Source organism: Brassica rapa, chromosome A03 (assembly GCF_000309985.2).
Source record: "Brassica rapa cultivar Chiifu-401-42 chromosome A03, CAAS_Brap_v3.01, whole genome shotgun sequence".
Classification (NCBI taxonomy): Eukaryota; Viridiplantae; Streptophyta; class Magnoliopsida; order Brassicales; family Brassicaceae; genus Brassica; species Brassica rapa.
In genome coordinates this window covers 14,734,336-14,751,970 of record NC_024797.2, presented here as the reverse complement: position 1 = coordinate 14,751,970, position 17,635 = coordinate 14,734,336, and the positions used below count along the sequence as shown (strand labels likewise).

The 17,635-nt window shown below is 38.2% G+C and overlaps 4 protein-coding genes, 1 long non-coding RNA gene and 3 other non-coding genes across 10 annotated transcripts; 7 read left to right on the top strand and 1 right to left on the bottom strand.

Annotated features, from left to right (window-relative positions):
• Positions 1 to 1,175: 1,175 nt before the first annotated feature.
• LOC103858785 (probable serine/threonine-protein kinase PIX13) lies at positions 1,176 to 4,724 on the top strand. The gene is made up of 8 exons (XM_009136208.3): positions 1,176 to 1,206; positions 1,920 to 2,339; positions 2,413 to 2,784; positions 2,858 to 3,070; positions 3,143 to 3,514; positions 3,590 to 3,833; positions 3,917 to 4,064; positions 4,155 to 4,724. The coding sequence occupies exons 1-8, from the start codon at positions 1,176 to 1,178 to the stop codon at positions 4,533 to 4,535; spliced, it is 2,181 nt and encodes a 726-aa protein (XP_009134456.1). The 3' UTR covers positions 4,536 to 4,724.
• Positions 4,725 to 4,947: 223 nt separating this feature from the next.
• On the top strand, positions 4,948 to 5,640 carry LOC103858784. Its single transcript, XM_009136207.3, has one exon. The coding sequence runs from the start codon at positions 5,174 to 5,176 to the stop codon at positions 5,588 to 5,590; it is 417 nt and encodes a 138-aa protein (XP_009134455.1). The 5' UTR covers positions 4,948 to 5,173; the 3' UTR covers positions 5,591 to 5,640.
• A 181-nt stretch (positions 5,641 to 5,821) lies between these two features.
• Positions 5,822 to 12,905, bottom strand: LOC103858781 (sugar transport protein 7). Its single transcript, XM_009136204.3, has 4 exons — positions 12,512 to 12,905; positions 7,858 to 8,069; positions 7,468 to 7,787; positions 5,822 to 7,000 (listed from the first exon to the last, which is right to left on the bottom strand). The coding sequence occupies exons 2-4, from the start codon at positions 8,000 to 8,002 to the stop codon at positions 5,924 to 5,926; spliced, it is 1,542 nt and encodes a 513-aa protein (XP_009134452.1). The 5' UTR covers positions 8,003 to 8,069; positions 12,512 to 12,905; the 3' UTR covers positions 5,822 to 5,923.
• Positions 8,815 to 11,856, top strand: LOC103858783. 3 transcript variants are annotated; one of them, XR_004455945.1, is made up of 4 exons: positions 8,832 to 9,509; positions 9,592 to 9,667; positions 9,749 to 10,244; positions 10,350 to 11,856. It is a non-coding gene; the product is annotated as an uncharacterized LOC103858783 (long non-coding RNA). The 3 variants fall into 3 exon arrangements; XR_004455944.1 differs by having other exon boundaries at positions 8,823 to 9,509; positions 9,592 to 10,244; XR_631173.2 differs by having other exon boundaries at positions 8,815 to 10,244.
• A 25-nt stretch (positions 12,906 to 12,930) lies between the features above and the next one.
• Positions 12,931 to 13,002, top strand: TRNAH-GUG. Its single transcript has one exon. It is a non-coding gene; the product is annotated as a tRNA-His (tRNA).
• Positions 13,003 to 13,114: 112 nt separating this feature from the next.
• Positions 13,115 to 13,186, top strand: TRNAH-GUG. The gene has a single exon. It is a non-coding gene; the product is annotated as a tRNA-His (tRNA).
• Positions 13,187 to 13,258: 72 nt separating this feature from the next.
• TRNAH-GUG lies at positions 13,259 to 13,330 on the top strand. Its single transcript has one exon. It is a non-coding gene; the product is annotated as a tRNA-His (tRNA).
• LOC103858780 (DNA replication licensing factor MCM7) lies at positions 13,314 to 17,559 on the top strand. The gene is made up of 15 exons (XM_009136201.3): positions 13,314 to 13,588; positions 13,662 to 13,729; positions 13,914 to 13,973; positions 14,040 to 14,269; positions 14,376 to 14,553; positions 14,643 to 14,765; positions 14,845 to 14,934; positions 15,214 to 15,356; positions 15,505 to 15,682; positions 15,879 to 16,070; positions 16,155 to 16,327; positions 16,419 to 16,622; positions 16,695 to 16,860; positions 16,949 to 17,170; positions 17,256 to 17,559. Exons 1-15 carry the CDS (start codon positions 13,558 to 13,560, stop codon positions 17,352 to 17,354), a joined length of 2,157 nt encoding a protein of 718 aa, XP_009134449.2. The 5' UTR covers positions 13,314 to 13,557; the 3' UTR covers positions 17,355 to 17,559.
• Positions 17,560 to 17,635: the final 76 nt, after the last annotated feature.

The window sequence follows — 17,635 nt, the reverse complement described above, 5'->3', positions numbered from 1 at the left end:
ATCTCAAGATTCCCAATGTAAGGTTAGAGATTTTTCAGATTATCGCTTCTTTCCTGGACGACTGACACTGCTTTGTTGATTTCTTTTCTTTCTTTAATTTTGTGTGTGTGTGTGTTTTTTTTTAACTGAGAACACATCGTATCTTTAAAAAAAACACACACACACACAGAAATATCAAATAGGTACCACATATAATGTTTATGGAGGAGGTACACTTGATGGAATCATGAAAGACTAGTTAGTACCAAAGTAAATTAGAAACCAAAACGGAGCAACGAGACACAAGGCAAGTAGTGACCAAGCCAGTATCCTCCTCCATCTATTAGCAATCCTGACCATTCAGGACTTTCTGGTTTGTTGATGTCCTGAGTGAGAGAATATAGCAACTTACGCACACGAGATTTTGAAGCATTTCGGTGTACTCGGGCGTCATCTTTGAATTGATCGGAGAAGAGGATTGTTATTATGTCGGTTGAATGAATTATTCAAATCAGAAGAGCATTTTAACCACAACCACAAGGACCACAAACCATTAAGTTTTCCGGTATAAAATTGGTTTGATATAGTAAATACACTAATACCGGTCAACGGAGAAGTCGGTTTGTGATTAAATACTGACACTCTGACAGTGACGAGTGACGACGCTCTTCTCCTTTTTCTACCGTTAATGTTCGTTTCACTTCCGTTAAGAGGCGCATTTTAGCAAGGACACAGACGCTCAAGTGCGCCGCACGCTTCTCTTCTTTTGTCGCGCATTCAAAAACCGAAACGATCAGAAAATAAAGAATATTAAAATAAACATTTCGAGAAAAGAACAAAAAACAATATTTATAATTTAGAAAAATAAAGTAGAGAGAGAGAGAGAGAGGAGAGAGAGAGAGAAGAGGAGCTTGTAACAGTACTAAAAGCGGAGTGAATCCGAAGAAATCTCCGCCAACGGAAAACTCTCCCCAGCTCAAAATCGTTGGCGACGATGGCGGATTATCCGGTTCGGGTTTCCGGAGCTCCGGTTAAGACAACTCCTTTCTCGGATCCACCTTCCAAAACCCCCTGAAGAGCCTCCTCGGGTTTCGTTACTTCCTTGGATTGCGTCTTCCACAGTGATTCGCGGCGAGTTTTGTTAGTGATTAAAGCAGATCTGAAGGTTTACAAGGAAAAAGAAAAAAGTGTCGGTGATGTCGATTTTCTCACTGGCGAGCTCTTCGGGTAATTCACGCTTACGTGTTGGGTTTCTATTTTCGTTACTTTGTTTCTATATCTGTTAGGTTACTAGATTTGGAGTGTAGTTTTAGTATATGAGGTTTAAAGTGATGGTGGTGCTTAAGATGAAGATATAAGTTTATAGTTTCTAAATATGGTACCCAAGATCTTTGCTCTAGACCCAGACTAAAAAAAGCAAACTTTATTCTACCCTTTTGTATATCTGTTTCTAAATATGCAGCTTTAGATTTTTTTTTAGTTCAATTCTTTGTTTTGACTCCTATCTCAAATTATAATAGTAAATTACAGGTTCACACAGAGTTGTCCTAATAATGGTCTTGAGAGTGTTGGCTTCTGCATATTGTTGTCTCTAAAAAAGCAAACTTTACTATATGTACCATGAAATGTTTACTTGCAATTTGAGCCTGTCGCATGGACTAGTTTTTGTTCAGTTTTCCTTTCTTAGCTACTATCTGAGTGTCTCTAATGATATATCAAATGACAGGATGGCAGGCAAAGAGATGTATTAGTAATGGTGTTGAGAGTGTTGGTTTCTGTATATTGTGTTGTCTCTCAAAAAGCAAACTTTATTATATACCTTTGTGTATCTTATCATGAGTTACTTAGTTGTAGTTTGACCCATTCACATGGACTAGCTTTAGTTCAGTTTCTTGTCTTACCTCCTATCTCTCTGTCTCTAATGATGCATATTATTACAGGTTCGCAAAGAGATGTTCTGATCATGGTGTTGCGAGCGTTGGTTTCTGTATACTGTGTGGTTTCTCTCTTCAGTATTCAGTTAGCTGATGCTCTACATGAAGGAGTAGCGATTTCACCAAATTTGTCACCTTCAACTTCACCAGAAATGCCCCTACCGGCTGAGTTTCCGCCGTTTCATAGAAAGCATTTGGCACCACTACAAGCAGAAGCACCTCTGCATCCTCCCCGCTATAGTCGATTGGTTGCGTCTGTTCATCCCCCTACCAGCTCTCGTTTCTCCAAACCGTCTGTGAAAAGGAATGCCCTGTCTCCTGGGGGGTCTCCTGGAGCAGGCTTGGTAGATATTGCTCCAACACAATCTAGTAATGGCGCACTTCCTGATGACTTAACGAAGCCACCTTTGTCTCCCTCCATTTCAGGTAAGACGTTATCCATTCTCATGTTTGTCTTTGATATTATTCATACTTTGGTGTTTATTTCTCGTTCTTCCAGATTGTTGCAAACCAGATATGGTGCTGAAACGAGGAAGTATTGGCTGCCACTGCGTGTATCCAATAAAGCTGGATATCCTTCTCTTGAATGTTTCAGATACTCCCAGCTGGAACATGTTCCTGAACGAATTTGCTTCCCAGCTTGGTCTCCTACCTCACCAAATTGAGCTGATCAACTTCTACATGCTAAGCTTATCAAGGATGAACATTTCGATGGATATCACGCCTCACTCTGGAATTAGTTTCTCAGCGAGTCAGGCATCTGCGATTAACTCTTCACTTATCAGCCACAAGATTCAGTTCAGCCCTACTTTGGTGGGAGATTACAAACTTCTAAACTTTACTTGGTTTGAGGCCCCAAAACCTTCTCAAGGTAAAATGCTTTTTGAGAGTATACCACCATGATTCCTTACATTTGTATTAAGATATATCTCAAATGTTTGCAGCACCTCAAGTGGCTTCTTCACCTCGCAAAGCACCATCACAAGGATCCTCAGCATCTACGTCAATAAGTTCTCCTGGGAAAAAGAAGCATCCCAATCTCATTCTTATCTTTGCTGTAGCCGCTGGTGTGCTTATCGCCGCCATAATCTCTGTGCTTATTATTTGCTCCTGTGCACTGCGAGAAGAGAAAGCTCCTGATCCTCACAAAGAAATTGGTATGTACCACCTCCCCTCAGTGCAATTAACTTTATTGCTCTTTTGCTTGATCACATCTTTCTTCTTTTCAGTAAAACCAAGGATCCTGGAAGCTGCTTCATCAGGGGGATCTCTTCCCCACCCAGCAAGCACACGGTTTCTGTCATATGAAGAACTCAAGGAGGCTACAAGCAATTTTGAATCTGCCAGCATCTTAGGTGAAGGTGGGTTTGGCAAGGTTTACAGAGGCATATTAGCCGATGGTACTGCTGTGGCCATTAAGAAGCTAACATGTGGAGGACCACAAGGTGATAGAGAATTCCAGGTGGAGATTGATATGCTAAGCCGTCTTCATCATCGTAATCTTGTAAAACTTGTGGGTTACTATAGCAGTCGAGATTCTTCTCAGCACCTACTTTGTTATGAGCTTGTTCCAAATGGCAGCCTCGAGGCTTGGCTCCATGGTAGTATACTCTTTAGGTCCCTTGCTTCCTATTTTTAGCGTGTGATTTATTAAAGTCATTTATCTTATGTTTCAGGGGCTCTTGGGTTGAACTGTCCTCTTGATTGGGACACCAGGATGAAGATTGCACTTGATGCTGCAAAAGGCTTAGCTTACCTTCATGAAGACTCGCAACCATCGGTTATACACAGAGATTTCAAAGCCTCTAATATACTCCTTGAGAACAACTTCAACGCCAAAGTTGCAGATTTTGGACTAGCTAAACAAGCTCCTGAAGGCAGGGGTAATCACTTATCTACTCGTGTTATGGGCACGTTTGGGTGAGCTCTCATCTCTCTGAAAAGTTTTTATTACAGCATTATACTCTTGAGTTGCCTATGTGAAATCTGGAATACTTTTCCAGGTATGTAGCTCCAGAATATGCAATGACGGGACACCTACTCGTCAAGAGTGATGTTTATAGTTACGGCGTTGTCCTTCTTGAGTTGCTTACTGGTAGAAAGCCTGTTGATATGTCACAACCTTCAGGCCAAGAGAACCTCGTCACTTGGGTAAAGTTATAATAAGCCCTCTGCATTATCATTGTCTATAACTTGTTCTTTATGATCTCTTGAACGTAAAAATGTTGGTTTTGGATGCAGACAAGGCCAGTACTTAGAGATAAAGACCGGTTAGATGAACTAGTTGATTCAAGACTCGAAGGAAAATACCCAAAAGAAGATTTCGCAAGAGTCTGCACAATTGCTGCAGCTTGTGTTGCACCTGAAGCTAGCCAGAGACCAACGATGGGCGAAGTGGTTCAGTCACTTAAAATGGTTCAACGGGTGGTTGAGTATCAAGAACCGGTTTTAAACGCTTCAAACAAAGCTCGTCCTAACCGGAGACAGTCATCAGCTACAATGGAGTCAGAAGTATCTTCTTCTATGTTCTCTTCTGGTCCTTATTCTGGTTTAAGTGCCTTTGATCATGAAAATATTACACGAACAAATGTTTTCTCTGAAGATCTTCATGAAGGCCGGTGAAGAAAAGAACCATGGCCTTTTTTATTCTTTCTACTCACTTATTTTTATTTTTGTTTATTTTGGGCCACAGAAGTTATGAGTTTGGGACATTATCTATTACAGCTCTTTGGAGTTTTGGATATTGAATTCTCCTTTTCGGAGGATAAAATTTTGTATATATCTCGCTTATTTATTTCTTCAAGTTTAACATATACTAACCACAATCAAGAGAGAGACGATGTTGGAAATGGCATAATAGATTTATATATTTAAATATATTAATTATTTTTAGAATTTATATATAAAAATATTTAAAATATATAAGATATCTTGAAATTTTTCACAAGTAAATGTCTAAAACTAAACAATACTCAAAACACAAAAAATACTTAAAATATCTATTGATTCTCTATCTAAATATTCGTACTATGAATAGTTTTTTTTTTAACGCTGATTTATTACGATCTTACAATTACGATCATATATTTAGTATAGGTAATTTAGGTATGGATGTAATTCACAAATATAAATTATTTCCTTTTCCCCAAAAAGGAAAAATAGAAATTCGAAATTGGTGGCTCGAGTCATCCGGATTCTATATAAACAGGTTTCCCTCGTGAGATAATTTTTACATTCTAATCAAAAATAGCTAAAGCGATATGGCCACAGCTGTTGTTCTCTCCCCTGGAAGCTCTTTAAAGCATAGATCCGATCACGAAACCCTAATCCATTGTAATCATTCTCGCCTTCGCCGTCACCCACACGCTTCTACGACGGCTCCTCGCCGACTCAAGCGAAGCCCCACGACGACGTCGTATCAGTCTAGGAAGATGGTTGTATCCCCGGCCGTGAAAACCAATCTTGTTATGGGACAAGTCAAGATCCTCAAACGCGGCGAGACACTGAGCGCGTTTCGTAACAGTGTTGTAACTTCGACTAATAAGATTGGACCTGAACCAGAGACTTCGCAGAAGAAGATCGTCTCCAGACGTTACGCCGGTGCTTGTAGCTCAGCTTCTCCTCCTCCAAGCTCTCTTCCTATTCCATGTTTCTTGGAGAACAAGTTACTTGCTTAGCAAGATTCAGGAAACCCTTAAAAAAGTTGCTTGCAGCAGTCTGTTTATAAGCAGATGTCGAAGAATCTTGAAGCTTGAGAATGTGATCTTCAACGCCAATCACAACCAATGTTTTCTTGCTCAACACTCTAACTCTTTAATAGAGTTTCTTGTGAAACAAGTCAGACACTACTGTGTGACTCTTTCCATGGCTCTTGTGTTGTTGTGTTGTGTTTTTTACTTGTCACATGATGATCACAACTTGTTATTACATATGCAATAAAATCTTCAACACAAATTTCTTGATTCTTCTTGACAAAATCAAAACAGACTAATGACCCTTACAAAATCGGTTTATATAGAACTGTTGTTGTTACTCTCAGCTTCATGATTTGTTGCAGGTAATACTTTTTTCCAGAACCAATGTTTCTTCCATAACAGCGTCATCTCTTCAATAGGCACTCCTTTGGTTTCAGGCAACAAGAAGTAGACAAAGATTGTCATCACTGAGACCCATCCAGCGAAGAATAGAAAGATTCCAAACTTGAATGCACATAGCAAAGAGAGGAAAGCTTGAGCTATGAAGAAAGTGAAGAGGAGATTCACAGCAACCGTTATACTCTGACCAGCTGAACGTGTCTCCAATGGAAAGATCTCGCTCGGTATGGTCCATCCGAGAGGTCCCCATGACCATCCAAAAGCTACCACAAAGAGACAGATGAAGATGACTACTACTATTGAGTACCCTTTTGACAGCTCTTGGTTGTCTCCAAACTTAACTCCCAAGATCACTGACACTATAGCTTGACAGATTATCATCTGCACCCCTCCGCTGATAAGAAGAGCTCGCCGTCCTAGTTTATCCACTAGTGATATGGAGATTAACGTTGAGAGGACAAGAACAGCTCCTGTCAAAGCTGATGAGTAGAGAGAAGCGTTCCCTCCAAACCCCATTGTCTGAAACAGAACAGGAGCGTAGAAGAGGATTGAGTTTATCCCTGTAAGGATCTGAAACATTGGCATGCAGATAGCCATAACTAGCTGAGGCCTATGCTGTTTCTGTAGAATGTTCCTGAAAGGGTGTTTGATGGAGTTCGCAAGCTCGCTCGCATCTACCATGTCTTGAAGCTCGGCGTCTACGTTTTTGGTACCTCTTAGCTTCTCGAGAACTCGTCTTCCTCTCTCTGTCAACCCTCTTTCGACCAAACTGTTTGGTGTCTCGGGTAAGAAATACCCTCCTAGCGTCATGAGAAAGGCTGGAAAAGCAGCTAAGCCGAGAGAGAGTCTCCATCCCCAAGGCTTAAGCTGTTGTGTACCGTAGTTGACCATGTTTGCTGTGAAGATCCCAAGAGTTGTAGCTAACTGAAACATCATGTTTAAACCACCTCGGAGATGTGTTGGTGCCACTTCTGATAAATACAAAGGAACCGCCTGAGTGGAAAAAAAAAAGACATAACCAAGTTAAGTTTCATAAAGAATGGTAGGGTATTTTAGAATTTTTTTTTTTTTTTTTTTTAAGTTTGGGATTGAGGTTTTCACTTTTCATATATAGTTTTGGTTTTTGAGTAAAATTTTGGAATTTGAGATATATTTTTTATTTTGGGGAAGGGGTATTTTCTTGGGTTTCCATATTTTTTTTGGGTATTCGGATACTTTAAGCACTTTTCGGTCGAACTGAACTATAACCGAACTTTTTTGATTTAGCAGTTTTAAAAATTTAGTACGAGCCGATCCAAATCCGATAAGAACTGAGCTGAAACCGCCTAAAATGTAGAGATACTTTTATGGATCTAAATCTCTAAGACCAGAAGGAACAAATGAAAATTGAGCTAGACCCTATCCGAAAATATGAATGTCCATGCCTACCTCAAACAGCCAAAATAATTGGTCGGTCTAACCTGATTTCCAAACCCAATGCCAACACCGAGCAAGATTCTTCCTGCAAGGAGCATTGCTAAGTTCACAGCTCCAGCATTCAAAGCAGCTCCAATAAAAAAGCTGACTCCACCACAAACAATACTCGCACGCCTTCCATAGTTTCTAGTGATGGGTGAAGCGGCCAGAGTTGAAACCAGACCAGCCAAGTAGAGTGAAGAAGTGAAAGCAGCTAATCCTTGATTATCATATTTGCAGTAATTACTCTCATGAGCTTGCTTCTTCTTCTCATAAACCGTATGGAAAAACTGATCAAGAAACTCATCCATTGATGTGACTCCTCCTGTAAACAAAACCCATTTCAGATTTTGGACTTTTCAGAGGAGGAAGAAGAAGATGATGATGAAGAGAACCTGAGATTCCAATGTCATAACCAAAGATGGATCCACCGATGGCTGCAACAAGACAAGCGATGATGACATAGCTAGTGACTTTCCCTTGGTACTGTTCTGCTCTTTCTTTAGCCACACCCGTTGGACCAAACGACCCTCCTGCCATTTTCTTCTTGGTCTGCTTTGCTTCTTACGAGTTGTTGACTTTTTTCGTGAACTAAAGTTTTCAGAATCTGAGAGAAAACAAAACAGAAAGACAGGAAGTACATTTACATCTTCACGTGGCTCGCATTCAATTCGTCATATGTGATAATTGTGTTTGGTACTTGGTAGAATATTGTTGGGGTTTAAAAGGTCAACAGCCAAGCGATGACTTTAAACAAAGAACAGCTCTTGCCTTATCTTCGCATTAATTAGAGTTTAATGCTGATTTGCATGTCTTAATCTCATCTCCATTTTCATATATCTTTTTTGGGGGGTTAAATACAGAATTTGTGGTGATCGTGGGAACTTGATAAGAATATTCTATTATACTATTAAGAAGGAAGAAAAAGAAATCATTTTTAAAAACATGTTTATCCATAAGTTTTCATTTTTGAGGTTTTCAAAAATAAATGTTCATTATTATTATAATACTTTTGTATCATTTTAAGAGGTGTTTAAGGTTTTTGTACAAATATTAAGAAAATACGAACTTTTATGTAATTGACTTTCGTTACATAAAACTAATTCAACCAATAAAAAAAGATGCAGTATTTTATAATTGGTTAAAAATTTTAAATGACATTAAATTTCATCTAGAATTGTGAGAACATCACTTATTTTGAAACAAAATCAAAATCCTTAAACACCAATTAAACTGATACGGAGGGAGTATATATTAAAAAAATTCCTAACATCTTTTCTATTTTTAATTTTCTAGATACCCTATGAAATTTCTCTCTTTTTTTTTCCATGGAATCTAACACTATTAAAAGGAGAATAAGAAACATTCTTACCTATGCCACATCAGATCAGAAAATCAACCACTAATATTTTAGCAATCATCCATGTCATTTTTGGGCTTCGTGTTTTGTTTTAGACTTCTTTTTTTACATTTTCTTATTTTGTTTTGTGCTTCTTTTCCTTGCAACTCATTCTCTCTTTCCGTCGTTCTTCTTACCTTTCGACTTCCACATCTTCCATTACTCTTCTCTCCAAATCGGTTTCATCGCATACCTTCACCTCTCTAATCAAACTTTGCTTGAACTCATTCAATGGATCCTTTTCACCTTCCTCTCCCTTTGTCTATTTATAAATCTCTTCTCTTAGCTTGTGTCTCGATTAAAATTGAAAAGCTTCTCTCAAACAATCATCCCGATGGAACCCAAAGGAAACACTTCAATCTCCAGCGACCGCAAGACCAACAAGAAGACCGTCGTCTTCCTCTTTCACATGCGGTGCTAAGCAGAATAGAGTCCCGGTCTAGATTGAGCCTCCTAAGCAGTGTCGCTAGATTTCTACTCGAAGCTGTGAACGCCTGAATCAAATCAGAGTAATAATTTCACAAATTCTCGGGGAGAACACTGATCGGAGTGATGGGGAGACTTGGCTTGGGTTACCATACGATCCATCAAAGAAAGAGGAAGAAGCACCATAGCTGAAAGAAGAAGGTTCAGATCTGGAGACATAAGGTTTGAATTTGGAGGAAGATGTTTTAAAAATGTATTTATGTTACCTATCACACTTCTGAATCTAGATTTTGCCATGGAATAGCATTGGTGCCAAGTTAGCTTCGTTAGGTCTTCGAACCAGCGCCTTGGTTCTGTTAACAATTGAACAAGCGATTAAGGTATTACACGTCAACCCTTTGGTTCCAGTCTTTCGCCTATTTTCTTTTATATGCACAAATATACTTTCTTTTTGATTTTAGATTGGGTTCAGACACATTGACGATCACGAGAAAGAGGTAAAACATTACTCATATCACTGAATTTAAGAGACCATATGATGTTAAGTCTTTGTGGTTGACATGTCCTGCCTCTTGCATGTTACGTTCTCCTCATGCTATGATTCAGTTTACTAGATTGGTAGTGTATTGAATAAATTAATAGATTGTGGTTTCGTGAAGCGTAAGGAGTTCATCACTTGGAAACTTTCGTTTGTCTTTATTTGGTTTGTATCATTCTTCGTATTTCTATTACACTAGCAGCAAGTGTCTTTTGAAGAATATCACGGGAAACATCAATTGGGAGATCGTGGGAGTCAACAACACCTTAATAAAGCTCAAATCCTGAAGAAATTATTTACAAGTCACCACAAAAAGGAAGGAAATGTAAAGGCTGACATGGAAACTGATATATCAATGAAGGAAGATCTTGAAACAATGCTGACCATAACAAGAAATAAGCTCAACGACATACACAAGGGTAACAAAAATCTTAATCATCACATCTATAGTCTCAACGATACTTCCTTTCGGTCTATAAATTTCATCACTTTCTTATGTGTTTTTTTTTGCACTGTTGAAACAGTTAAACCAATGCAAGTCTAAAAATGTTAATAGAGAGTTTCAGAATACACACTAAGGTGTTTATGGGTGTTAGATTCAGAATACACACTAAGGTGTTCGTGGGTGTTTGATTATGATTGAGTTTTTGTCTGTAGTGATGGTATATTGTAATAGCTTCGGCGAAGTTATAATAAGAGTGTCGAAAATGCTTACTAACTTAAATAAGCAACTAAGAGTGTTATCTACAATTTAAACAACCAACACAAATAAATTTCCACAAAAAAAGCCTCTCTCCAGTGAAGTATAGAAGACTCACAAAAAGTTCACCATACAAAGCCAAGTAGTAGAAATTACATAATGCATTGATCGTCCAGAGCAAGTACAAATGGAAAGCTGAGAAAATGGAGATGGTTCCAAGAAAAGAAATAATTTCTTGAATAAATTGTTGTTCAGAAGGAAAAGAGCGAACATCAAAAAAATGTTTTGCCTTAATTTTGTAATCAACAAATGTTTGTATTGGTGATCAATATTGGGGAGGGAACTAGAAGCGAGGATGACAAAGATTGCGCCAGCTAAATTTGAGAGCAACATGTACATGACACAATGCATTTGTGAAACGATTTGTCCCATAAGTGATATGGCATGATTATAGAGAATTAGTAATTTAGCAAATATTTATCTTTAAATTAGCCATTTGAAAAATATATATTTGACTGCTGTGGCTTTACAAATAAATTTGCTTTACAAATTTTAGGAATTAAAAAAATTGACTGTTGCTTTAGAAAAATCCTAAAGCCATAATTTGTTGTTTTTTGAAACCATTTACGTAAGATACTAAAGGAAGAGTAAATTCAGTTATTGTGGCTTTGAGAATCTTAAGGAAGACTTTAAAGACTTTAGAAGTTCTAAAGTCTGATTGGTAATAATTTGACTTTAAAGGCTTTAGATCTAATTGTTGTAGTATTTCTAAAGCAACAGAAACTAATACAAACATTTACAAAATACTTTCATGTTAAAATAGTAAATAATTTTATCCATTTACAATTTACTAACTTATTCAATAATCTCAAAACAAAGGATGCAAACATTAAAATAAAATTAATATACCTTGAGAGCATTGACATATATTGTATTTTAAATAGTTTATGCAAAATGATCTCAAATTCACTAAAATATATAGAGAATTTGTACTTCTTACACACCAAATCTACCCTATTTGCATTACATACTTTCCCACCAATTTTCTTCCCCCAATAATTACCATTTTCTCCCTATTCTATAGTATCCCACTAACTTTAGTATATTGAGCTAATTTGCTCAAATATATATTAGAAGCCAAATTACATATTTAAATCTTCATGTAAAACTTGACGCTAGCGTTGAAAAACCTCCAGGAAATCTTTTTTTTTTTAACAATAGGAAATCTTCTCATTTCCACCACAATAGAAGTAGTCTTCGCTGGTAAAAAAAAGAGAAAAACAATGAGTGCGAGAGAATGAAAGAAACCGACACAGAAAAATGGAACGAGAGAGATACATGCATCAACGAGTTCTTCAAACCATGTACATACCAGTCGTCGTCATTTTTTAACTTCATTTCGTTCACGCACACCACAAACCGTATTTCAGAATATAAACAACGGTTTTGAAATACAAATATTCTAAAAATTCACACAATTGATAAATTCACACGATGATTTGTCTACATTGTAAATTCATTAAAAATAATATATACAAACCCGGCGCGTAGCGCCGGAAAACCACTAGTTTCTCTTAAAGTAGTCAATTTGTACACCTCAAGTAAGAGAAGAAATATAATTAGACAATAATTAATAACAATAATAATAAATAGTTTTCAAAGAAAAAGTAAAGAATCGAGGCATGTGTGATTGATTGGTCGTCCTAGGTTGAAAGAAAAAAAAAATGATCCTGAAGAAACTAAAAAGAAGACTTACATGAGAAACAAAAAGTTGTGACGAATTTTGGTAGACTGTACGTAATCTGACTCTCTTTGCTATTTATTTTCATGAAATTATAACTGCCTGAGATGAAATTATATGCTAAATAAAAGACTAAAGTCGAACAGAGTGAGATTCACACAAAAATCAAAATTATAATGAAAGCTTGACACACAAAGATGATGGGATAATGTGTCTTAGGATACGAGTGAAGAAGAAAGACATACCACAAATACGGAGGAGGAAGATAAATGTGATCCAGCTTTACATAAAAATTTATGAGAGAATATGTTGTAGGACATGAGTAGGAGATGTGTAAGTAGAAAGATATGCCACAATGAGAAGAAAGATCATGAATGTGGCCCAGCTTTACACACAAAGTTTGTGGGAGGATGAGTCGTAGGAGATGTGTAAGTAGAAAGATATACCACAACGAGGAAGCTTTGCACACAAAGTTTATGTGATAATGAGTCGTAGGGGGTGTGTAATTGGAAAGAAATACCACAATAAGATGAATGGATGTGACAAGATTTGTCCACTTTTACTTTTTAACGAAAATTTTATGAAATCAGACTCTTTTTGGAAACAAATAATTGTTATAACATTTGTAGTAAATAATTGTTTAAGAGACATACAAATCAACAAGGTGGCTGTAGTATAGTGGTTAGTATCCCGCGTTGTGGCCGTGGAGACCCGAGCTCGAATCTCGGCAGCCACACTTCTTTTTTATTAATTTTTTTCTGGTCGAGGGGTAGTGTCGACATTTAGCATTACTTACCAAAAGTAAGTGTATAAGTTATAATATATTAAGAGACAATTTCAACACCGAAGTGGCTGTAGTATAGTGGTTAGTATTCCACGTTGTGGCCGTGGAGACCCGAGCTCGAATCTCGGCAGCCACACTTCCTTTTTCTTATTCTTTTTCCGGTTAGTTTATTATCACACATTTTGCACTACTTATCATATCCTACGAAGTGGCTGTAGTATAGTGGTTAGTATTCCACGTTGTGGCCGTGGAGACCCGAGCTCGAATCTCGGCAGCCACACTTCTCTTTTTTTTTTTTTTTTCCGGTTAGTTTATCGTCGGACATTTTGCACTACTTATCATAACATAAGATCTGAGCCGTCCATTTAACCCCGCCCTTCCTCACTCTCTGTGGTTTTCCCGCCTAAATCTCTTCTCCATTTACATAGCCTTTGCCGCCTAATTTGCATTCACTCGTCAATCAATCGTCTCTCTCTCTCTCACTCTCACTCTCGTTCTCTCTCAACCATGAAAGAACACGATTTCGAAGCTGATAAAGGTATAAGTAAAAAACACTGCTTTATTTGTCGATTATCTCTTCCGTTTTTAACCCTCTCTTCATTTCATTGCAGCGCTCGCGAAGGAGTTTCTCGCGAATTTCACCTACGCTAGCGGCGGATCTAAGTACTTGGAGATCCTCGTGAGTTTCTCTTCTCCGTCAGTTAGTGCTTATCCGATTGAAATTTGGTAGATGATTTCCTCATCTGGGGTTTAGCGAATCTCCGTCAGTTAGCGTTTATTCGATTAAATTAGTGAAATTGGTAGTGGATTCTTTCATTGTGAAATTGATTTCTGGGTTCCTTATAATTTTGTGATATGTGTAGCAAGAAGTTGCGAATCGTAAGACTCGGGCTATTCAGGTCGATCTCCAGGACCTAATCAATGTGAGTTACTCTTTCTTTTTTTTAAAAAAATTAAGTGAGCTTAACCGTCTCTCTTTGTTGTTGCAGTACAAGGGTTTTGATGAGTTTCATGAGTTTATGACACGTTTGACTGAGAACACCCGCCGCTATGTTTCCATTTTCTCCTCTGCTATTGACGAGCTTCTACCTGAACCCACTGAGGCCTTTCCAGATGATGACCATGACATTCTCATGACTCAGAGAGCCGATGATGGAACTGATAATGCGGATGTTTCTGACCCGCGTCAGCAAATCCCTTCTGAGATTAAAAGATTTTAGTAAGTTTGTGTGAGAGGTCCTGCATTGTTTGTGGATTGCTACTGACTCAATTTTGGTTGGATATTTATTTCAAGAGATTGAGTAATGAATCTATTTTTGATTCAGCGAGGTTTATTTTAAAGCTCCTTCAAAGGGACGGCCATCTACCATTAGGGAGGTTAAGGCTTCACACATTGGGCAGCTTGTCAGGATTGCTGGTATTGTTACCCGTTGTTCTGATGTCAAGCCACTGATGGCGGTTGCTGTATACACATGTGAGGATTGTGGTCATGAAATCTACCAGGTACCTAACCTTGCCTGCCAGATCCTAGTTTCTTTTTTTTGCCTAATAACTACTAGTTCTGATAATCTTTCTCTTATATGCTAAATCAGGAAGTTACATCAAGAGTTTTCATGCCTTTGTTTAAGTGCCCTTCCAGCCGCTGTCGCGTTAACAGCAAAGCCGGGAATCCTATTCTTCAGCTCAGGGCATCGAAGTTTCTTAAGTTTCAGGAGGTTCTGTTCTGGTTTCAGGGTTGTTCATTTTTTATGTGAATGCTGCATCTAATGAGTAAAGTTATTCATTATATTGCAGGCTAAAATGCAAGAGTTGGCTGAGCACGTACCTAAGGGGCATATTCCGAGGTCAATGACTGTTCATCTAAGAGGAGAGTTGACAAGAAAGGTTGTTTTTCCTGACCTTGCTTTCATGCTATCATTGTAGTCTATTTGTTCTTCTTTCTGAATTAGTGGCTAGGTTGCCTTGGAATGGCTAAAGGTGGTAGTATTATGCGGATTAGATCATAAGTTCAGCAGTGATTGAACTAAGCGAATATTTTAGACTAATGGCTACACTGCTACAGAAAAGCTCTAAACCGAACAATGGGCTCGATCAATATATTGTTTATTTTCAGACTTTCAGTAGAATTGTTAATTTCTTACTAGCTTCCTTTAACCCTTGTAGGTAGCACCTGGTGACGTTGTTGAATTCTCAGGAATATTTCTTCCCATTCCTTACACTGGGTTTAAGGCACTTCGAGCTGGCCTAGTAGCAGACACATATCTGGAAGCAACATCTGTGACTCATTTCAAGAAGAAATACGAAGAGTAAGCCTATGCTACACCTTCGATTCTGAATAAATGATCTGATTTAGTAAACATATTCCATGTTTTTGGCATTTTCTTAATTTATAAAGATGCATTGGTGTGTTCACAATATCAGAAAACATCTTGACCTTTTTATTATAATCTACAGATATGAGTTCCAGAAAGATGAGGAAGAACAGATTGCACGTTTGGCTGAGGATGGTGACATTTACAATAAGCTATCTCGATCTCTGGCTCCTGAGATTTATGGACATGAAGATATCAAAAAAGCTTTGCTTCTCCTCCTTGTGGGTGCTCCTCACAGGCAGTTAAAGGATGGGATGAAGGTAAAGTCTTATGGAGCTTTATGATTTACTTACGTATAACTGAAATTAGCCGATTTATCTTTGTTTACTTCATCTCCAACTATATTTTCTTACCTCTTTTCATTCACTTGAAGTGTCCATAGTCTTCGTTCATTGACTTACGGAGCTTTATGATTTATTGACGTATAACTGAAATTAGCCATGATTTATCTTGCAGATCAGAGGAGATGTTCATATATGTCTGATGGGTGATCCTGGAGTTGCCAAAAGTCAGCTTCTCAAGCACATTATTAATGTTGCTCCAAGGGGAGTCTACACAACAGGAAAAGGTAGCAGTGGAGTTGGTCTAACCGCCGCTGTTATGAGAGATCAAGTAACAAATGAGATGGTTCTAGAAGGAGGTGCACTGGTAAGATACACTGTGTTTGGAATATATGATGTCTTTGCTAAGAACTCTGTGATTGAGAACATTTGATACAATTGATTGTTTCAGGTCCTGGCTGACATGGGAATCTGCGCAATTGATGAGTTTGATAAGATGGATGAATCGGATCGTACTGCAATTCATGAGGTCATGGAGCAGCAAACTGTAAGCATTGCGAAAGCTGGTATAACCACGTCTTTGAACGCTAGGACAGCTGTTCTTGCTGCAGCCAATCCAGCCTGGTAACTTTGCCTTTTTCAATATGAATAAAACAAAAACAATCTGAACGGTGCTATCAGTTATTAAATTTATGCATCTATGTGTTTTATGAAGGGGGAGATATGATTTGCGAAGAACCCCAGCTGAAAACATAAACCTTCCACCAGCCCTTCTTTCTAGATTCGATCTTCTTTGGTTGATCTTAGATCGAGCTGATATGGACAGCGACCTTGAACTGGCTAAGCACGTGCTCCATGTGCACCAGACACAAGAGTCTCCTGCGCTTGGGTTCGAGCCGCTGGAACCTAATATTCTCCGGTAAGTTGAATCACTTGTATAACCTTCTTCTTGTTCTGGAGACTCTAACATGAGCATCTCTGGTTTCTCTAGTGCATACATTTCAGCTGCGAGGAGATTATCCCCATACGTTCCAGCGGAGTTAGAGGAGTACATAGCAACAGCTTACTCCAGCATCAGGCAAGAAGAAGCGAAATCAAACACTCCTCATTCTTACACAACAGTGAGAACTCTGCTCAGCATTCTGCGCATATCCGCTGTAAGTAGAACTAAGTAATAAGAGACTTGGAATCTTGGACTGAGTTGTGGCACAATCTGAGTAAATGAGTTTGCTTTTGTTTGAATAGGCACTAGCAAGGTTGAGATTCTCAGAATCAGTGGCACAGAGTGACGTGGATGAGGCGCTTAGACTAATGCAAATGTCGAAGATATCATTGTATGCGGATGATCGACAGAAAGCCGGACTTGATGCAATATCAGACACATACTCCATCATAAGAGACGAAGCTGCTAGGTCGAACAAGACCCATGTGAGCTACGCAAATGCGCTTAACTGGATCTCCAGAAAGGTTTGTTACTTTTTCGTCTTCTTTATCTTCTTTTCTAATGGATGATGGATCACTGAGACTTGAGTGATTTTGGATGTAAAAACAGGGATACAGTGAGGCTCAGCTTAAGGAGTGTTTGGAGGAGTATGCAGCGTTGAATGTTTGGCAGATTGATCCCAACACATTTGACATCCGTTTCATCTAAATTTTATTTATAAAAATCCAGTAACACCACACCAAAAAAGGACTTTGGAAACCAAGTATGTCGTCTTTCATCATGTGTGCTGTCTTTATTATCTTAGGATTTTGTTGTAGAACTTACCTGTTTAAGGACTTGAGCAAAAACTACTCGTGTAATCGTTGGAAAATGTGAACATTTGAATTATGTATTACGAGTTAACTGCGGACTATACATGGATATATCTCAAAAACCAAAACATAAAACTAGATTATAACGTAGAACAAATCACACACTTTAACAACTAA

Excerpts from the sequence above, each read along its gene's own strand:
- LOC103858784 (XM_009136207.3), top strand. The coding sequence starts at position 5,174 with ATGGCCACAGCTGTTGTTCTCTCCCCTGGAAGCTCTTTAAAGCATAGA.
- LOC103858780 (XM_009136201.3), top strand. The coding sequence starts at position 13,558 with ATGAAAGAACACGATTTCGAAGCTGATAAAG. Across the intron at positions 15,683-15,878 it reads AGTTAAAGGATGGGATGAAG|ATCAGAGGAGATGTTCATAT; the intron begins GTAAAGTCTTAT and ends TTTATCTTGCAG. Across the intron at positions 16,328-16,418 it reads GCTGCAGCCAATCCAGCCTG|GGGGAGATATGATTTGCGAA; the intron begins GTAACTTTGCCT and ends TGTTTTATGAAG.
- LOC103858785 (XM_009136208.3), top strand. The coding sequence starts at position 1,176 with ATGTCGATTTTCTCACTGGCGAGCTCTTCGG. Across the intron at positions 3,515-3,589 it reads CCTCGAGGCTTGGCTCCATG|GGGCTCTTGGGTTGAACTGT; the intron begins GTAGTATACTCT and ends CTTATGTTTCAG. Across the intron at positions 4,065-4,154 it reads AAGAGAACCTCGTCACTTGG|ACAAGGCCAGTACTTAGAGA; the intron begins GTAAAGTTATAA and ends TTTTGGATGCAG.
- LOC103858781 (XM_009136204.3), bottom strand. The coding sequence starts at position 8,002 with ATGGCAGGAGGGTCGTTTGGTCCAACGGGTGTGGCTAAAGAAAGAGCA. Across the intron at positions 7,788-7,857 it reads TTATGACATTGGAATCTCAG|GAGGAGTCACATCAATGGAT; the intron begins GTTCTCTTCATC and ends TTTTGTTTACAG. Across the intron at positions 7,001-7,467 it reads GCATTGGGTTTGGAAATCAG|GCGGTTCCTTTGTATTTATC; the intron begins GTTAGACCGACC and ends TTTTCCACTCAG.